Raw genomic sequence first — 6316 nt, forward strand, 5'->3', positions numbered from 1 at the left:
CGGGGAGAGTCTCATCTTACCTAACAACGCATATCCAAGGGAGGGATCATTGCCCTGTTGTTCAATTTTTTTTTGAGAACTGAGTGCTAACTCAGTGACAAGTCTAGCGAGTACTCATCTAGCCTAGAGGGTTCGAACCCCCCTAGCGGTAATTTCTCTGGGGGGGGGCGTACTTTAAATCGGTTATCAACCTAGCGTCCATCCACGTGGAGAGTCTCATCTTACCTAACATTGTATATCCAAGGGAGGGATCATCCCCCCGTTGTTCAACGTTTTTTTTTTGAACTAAGTGCTAACTCAGTGGCAAGGATAGCGAGTGTGCATCCAGCTCACCCGGGTTTGAATCCCCACCTACCGGTAATTTCGCTGGGAGGAGCGGACTTTTACCGGGTTATCATCCTAGCGTCCATCCGCGGGAAGAATCTCATCTTACCTAACAACAGATATCAAGTGAGGATCATTCCCTTGTTGCTCAACGTTTTGTTATTTTCAGAATTGAGTGCTAACTCTGTGGCAAGGCTAGCGAGTTTGCATCCAGCCCACCCGGGTTGAATCCCCATCTAGCGGTAATTTTGCTAGAAGGGGTGGGCTTTAAACCAGGTTATCATCCAAGCGTCCATCCGCGGAGAGAGATAGAGAGTCTCATACTACCTAACAACATATAGCTAAGGAATGCATTCCCCCGTTGGTCAACATTTTAGGTTATGTGTAGAAACGGAAACTTCAATAACTTTGATAGAAACTTTCCATAACTTCATATGTACTTCTTATTTGCATCCAAAACACCAAAAATAATCAACCTATTTACAATTTTACTTAGTTATTTTATCTAGATTAGTTTTTACCTGCTTTATTTCTACTTGTGTTATTTACTTACACGAAACCTTGTGCTTGACAATCACACGGTGAAGTTGGGGACACAAAGCATTTACTCTACCTGCAGGATTGCTAGAAGAAGAGAGAAGAGAATACTCTTTCGTCCAGTTTCCCGAGAGTTCAATATAAACCCTCAAGTCACCCTTGTGGGGAAAATACTTTGCTGACACAACACTCTGCACTTGGAGTCCCAACGTCATCACTTGCGCCGGCGGTTCGCTGCTCCTGCTGGCCGGCGGCCGTCTAGGGAGGTAGAGTGGAGCAGGGGATGGGGGTTGGAGATGGGGCGTGGGAGAAGGAGAAGGTGGGCAGTCAGGGAGGCGGAGCGGCGCCGCCAGACACGGCACGAGAAGAACGAGAGGGGATTGGGGAGGAGTTGGGTGCGAGGCGATTGGGTGAGCTAGAGTTTTGGCTGCACCTTTTATACATCACGGTAAAAAGAAGCAGACGGTCATTCGCGGAGGTAAAATCAATGGCCACTCAAATCTGATTTACCAGGGTACCCCATGGGAGTGCCTCTATTATGCCTTTAGATGTCTCCCGGCTGCTACACGGACATGGCTGACGTAATCTAACTTTAGCTTAATTCTCAGTTAGCTGAGAATTAGACGGACCCTTAATTTTATACTAAAATCTTTTACTTCTCTATACTCACTCTATTTACATACAATCATAACTAGTACAACCATTTATTATACATAAATTCAAACTTTAACACTTGATACAAAGTTAAAACATATATTTTAAGAAAGATGAAAATTATTTTTCCATTTCGAGACATTGCATCTTAATTATTTTGGTTAAAATGAACTATTTTAGTTCTGAGATAACATGTACATTATTATATGTCATCATTATGTTAACGGTTTGCCATTTAGATGACTTGCATTGTATGCATGTATTTATGTCTATTTTGGTACCATTAAATATCATGGAAAGGACCTCTAAAGTTCAGAGATATTTCAAGATTATTGTCAAATATACTGGAAAACCTTGAGTACACAAAATAGCTACAAACAATTACATTGTTCACTAGATGGCCCTCAATTCCTTTTTTTCGAATTACCTAACTTCCTTCTGGGATGGACTAAACTTGTGTGGGCTTGAAGCCTTTTATAAAGTGGGCTATAGGTTAAGGCGTGGATGCCGTGTGGTTAGCAGTTGGGCCTTCTTCCACTGCCACGCGGTGCCGCCGAGTGGGGAAGTTACTGGGCCTTCCACTGCGACGCCGTCTGCCGCCGAGCGCTCCCCACTCGGTGGAGCCGACCGCCGCCGGCTCCGCGGCGGAGCCACACTTGCTCGGACGCGCGCGGCGCCGGCGGCAAGAACCCCCTCCTCCCTCCAACCCTGCAACACACGTGCCCACTCCGCGACCTCCGCGATGGCTACCGCCGCCGCCACCACCGCGGCGCGCCCCTGGGACCCAACCGTCTCGCTGCGTCTGGACCACCCGGCGCTGGTCCTCCTGGAGCGGTGCCGGGGCGGGGCGCGGCCGTTCAAGGCGATCCTCGCCCACATGCTCCGCCTGCGCCTCGCCTTCGAGACCTTCCCCATGAGCCGCCTCCTCCACTTCGCCACCGTCGCCTTCCCGGAGCACACGCGGGAGGGCCTGCTCCTCTTCGACCACTTCACGCCCCGCCCAAACCTCTACATCTACAACCTGGCGCTCGCGGCGCTCTCCCCCTCGCAGAGCCGCTCGGCCGCTCTCTACAAGTCCATCCTCGCGTCGCCGGCGACCCCCGACGAGCGGACATTCCTAGCGCTGCTCAGGTCCGTGGAGTGCCCGTCGGTCGGGAAGCAGGTACACGCGCACGTCCTCGTCAACGGCTTGCACTCGCGCGTGTACCTGCGGAACTCGCTCATCAAGATGTACCTGGACGCCGGCGACGCGGGGACGGCCGAGGCGATGTTCCGGTGTGCGCCCGTGCTGGACACGGTGTCCTGCAACATCATGCTGTCAGGGTACGCCAAGGGAGGGTTCAGTGTGAAGGCGCTGCAGCTTTTCCGTGGTATGGCGTCGAGGGGGATTGGTGTTGATCAGTACGCTGCTGTCGCTCTCCTCTCCTGCTGCGGACGTCTGAAGAACACGCTTCTTGGGAGGTCCGTTCACGGCGCGGTCCTGCGGAGGATGGGTATAGCAGACAGGGGATTGATTTTGAGCAATGCCCTTCTAGACATGTATGCAAAATGTGGTGAGATGAACACTGCCATCAGAGTCTTTGCTGAAGATTGGGAGAAGGATGACATTTCGTGGAACACCATAATCTCAGGGTTCGCTGATGCTGGCATGTTGGACCTTGCTAGGAAGTTTTTCTCTGATGCGCCTTGCAGGGATCTGATATCATGGAACGTTCTTCTAGCTGGGTATGCTCGATGCAGAGAATTCGCTGCGGTGGTGGAGCTATTTAATGCCATGATCGCCAGTTGTATAAGACCTGATATGGTTACTGCTCTTACTTTGATCTCTGCAGCTATAGGCAAAGGGGAAGTGAATCCAGGAAAGAGTGTCCATGGTTGGGTGGTTAAAGAACATGGTACTCAAGATGCTTTCCTGGCTTCTGCTCTCGTAGACATGTATTGCAAATGTGGAAATGTTGATTTAGCCTATGCTGTGTTTGAGAAGGCCTTGGATAAAGATGTTACCTTGTGGACAGCGATGATATCGGGCCTTGCATTCCACGGCCATGGAGCCAAAGCATTGGACTTGTTTTGGAGTATGCAAAAGGAGGGTGTAGCACCTAATGGCGTGACCTTGGTTGCTGTTCTGAGTGCATGTAGTCATGCTGGTCTGCTAGCTGAAGGGTGTAAGATTTTTGATACTATGAAACAAAGCTTCAACGTTGAACCAGGAATAGAACACTTTGGCTGTATGGTTGATCTCCTTGCACGATCAGGTAGGCTGTCTGATGCAGTAGGACTGGCTAGGACTATGCCAATGAAACCAAGTCGCTCTATATGGGGTTCCATTTTAAGTGCAAGTTCAGCTTGTCAGAATACCGAAGTTGCAGAGCTTGCTTCGGAAGAACTCCTTTGTCTTGAACCCGCAGAAGAGGGTGGGTATGTTTTGCTTTCTAACCTGTATGCTGCTGGTGGTCACTGGAACTACAGTGACGAAGTTAGAGAGACTATGGAAAGAAGAGGCGTGAGAAAAGCAGCAGGTGCTAGTGGTTTGGCTATTAATGATGCCGTGTAATAAATTTTTGACAGAAAGGGTAAACAATCTCAGAAAAATGAAGAAAAAGGAAAACTGGAACTATACAAGGTCAGAGCCCGCTAGCCTACAGAGCTAAACATCTGGAGACTGAGCATGGAGCGGTAGCCAATGAGGTGCATTGGCGCCGGCTAACATCCACAGCCTAGCCTCATCAAGAATGGAGTGGACAAGCTCAAGCTTGCTAGGGTGGCTCCGTTGAAAACACAATCAACCTGCAAAAAAAAAAAAAAACGCAGTCATTGTGCAGCTTCCAAAGTCTCCACATTGTTAGAATGATGATGGATTTGACTCGTGTTTGGATGGAGGGTTGTGCACTGGAATCAGCAGACTTAAACCAAGCAGTGAAGTCATTGTCAGGTACTCAGGTGGCGACATGCAGGGTTGGATCCCAAGGTGCCACACATGCTGAGCAAAGGAGCATTGCGTCAGAAGATGAAAAATGAATTCAGTGGCTTGATCACAGAGAGCACATGTGTCGTTGTCTGTCAGTCTGTGTCATAGGTGGCTCAGCTGTCCAACAGCGATCAGCCACTGCAAGCCAAGCAAACACTTAGCATTCGAGAGGAGCCCAGCAATCCCAGATTGAACTCTACTGGGGAGATTTTATTGTTCCTTGGAAGAGAGCATCATATGCTGATTTGGCAGTGTAAGTTCCTTACGAAGAGAAGCATGAACATTGTATTTTCTAGGGAGAACATCAAACTGTTTGGTATGCTCTATCTTCGTTGAGAAACCTGCACTTCTCTTGTCAGTTACTGTTTGATGCAAGTTCTACATATACTAAGATATAAGTATATTACTTCAACTTTAGTCATATTTGAGTGAAGCAGGATATGCTTGTTCCTGAGGCATTGTTCCTTTCAGATGTCGCTTAATTAAGATTGTTAGTCCAAGAACGTACAATAATGCCAGATGTAACAAGGTGAAAACTTGGGAAGAAAAATTTCACGACATTTAACAAGTACTCTATCTATATTTAGCCAAAATATGCTATGTGTATCTTCTGTCATGAAAGTTTTGAGGGCTTCAAACTACAGTGTGCTAATGGCCTTCCCGCAGAAAGTAATGATCAAGTATGTAGAAAGGATACTAGTAAACCTTGGTTTTGAGAATCTGGAAACACAGTTTTATAGATATCTTGAGGTCTGCTCTTTTTAATAGGAATCTTAGCAGTGAAATGTTGAACTGTACATATATCCATTCACTGGTATCTGCTCTTTTATAGTTGCAATTTCAGGGCTGTGGGCGTGATATAATGAACGACCACAACACCACGTCCTTATGAAGATACATTCATCGTGATTACTGATCCCATTGCCACAGTAGAAGAATGTTGAAAGCCAGTAACTGTGCATGCAATATTGATCATCATACTGTTGAAGGTAATAAATGTTCATTCCGTTATTGTTTTCCAGGAAAATGAGTTCAATATCAGCAAATTTAATCAGGCAGTGTACTGATAACTGAACCAACTATTTCCATCAAATGTTTTTTTCTTGTAACCATGACATTCATTCTATTTTAAGAGAACCGTCACCAATCGTTTCCCATGTATTCCTTGTTACTACTCACTACCTTCTAAGCATGTCTCATGCATTGCCATATTTTTTCTTCTAAACATCTTTAAGTAAGATCTCATCACTCATCGACATTAGCAGGGGTAACATCATCCCACCCAGCTGCTCACTGTGCAAAGCGATGCCACATCCTATGCGCCACGCCCACCGAGTCACAGATCACCCCCTCACCACCATATAATACCGAAAGGAGGACCTACATGACTATCTGAGTTGCCGATGGTCTATGTGTTTCCAGCTCAGGCATCCTGCATCAATGCATCCACACAACCACACCCTTGTACCGTTTGTTAACCACTGCACATTTTTTCTGTGCTCTGAGCCTGTGAGCACAGTGTGCATGCAACTTCATTTTCACTGAGCTCATTGGTATCCACACCATCAACATTAAAATTTCTTTTGTTGCAATGATAAAAATTATTTTCTGCTCCTTTTAGACAGTACACACCAGTACTGCATGTTAGTCTCATTTGGAGGATGGAATTAAATCAGAGCTGCCATTACAGTAAGTACCTCGTATATATATATATTCACATCCTACCAGTTGACATACTTATCGTGCTGTAGGTACCTCGTAAACATATCATGAAAAATCACCCTTGAATCCTGCCTCCCCCCCCCCCCTCCGAATAGTCACATTTTTTTCTCC

At 46.8% G+C, this 6316-nt stretch overlaps 1 protein-coding gene across 1 annotated transcript; it reads left to right on the plus strand.

Moving 5' to 3' along the window:
* The first annotated feature begins 2257 nt into the window (after positions 1-2257).
* On the plus strand, positions 2258-4147 carry LOC124697443 (pentatricopeptide repeat-containing protein At3g04750, mitochondrial-like). The gene has a single exon (XM_047230031.1). It carries the CDS (start codon positions 2258-2260, stop codon positions 4067-4069), a length of 1812 nt encoding a protein of 603 aa, XP_047085987.1. The 3' UTR covers positions 4070-4147.
* The last annotated feature ends 2169 nt before the right edge of the window (positions 4148-6316 follow it).

The sequence above is a fragment of the Lolium rigidum genome, chromosome 3 (genome assembly GCF_022539505.1).
Source record: "Lolium rigidum isolate FL_2022 chromosome 3, APGP_CSIRO_Lrig_0.1, whole genome shotgun sequence".
Lineage (NCBI taxonomy): Eukaryota > Viridiplantae > Streptophyta > Magnoliopsida > Poales > Poaceae > Lolium > Lolium rigidum.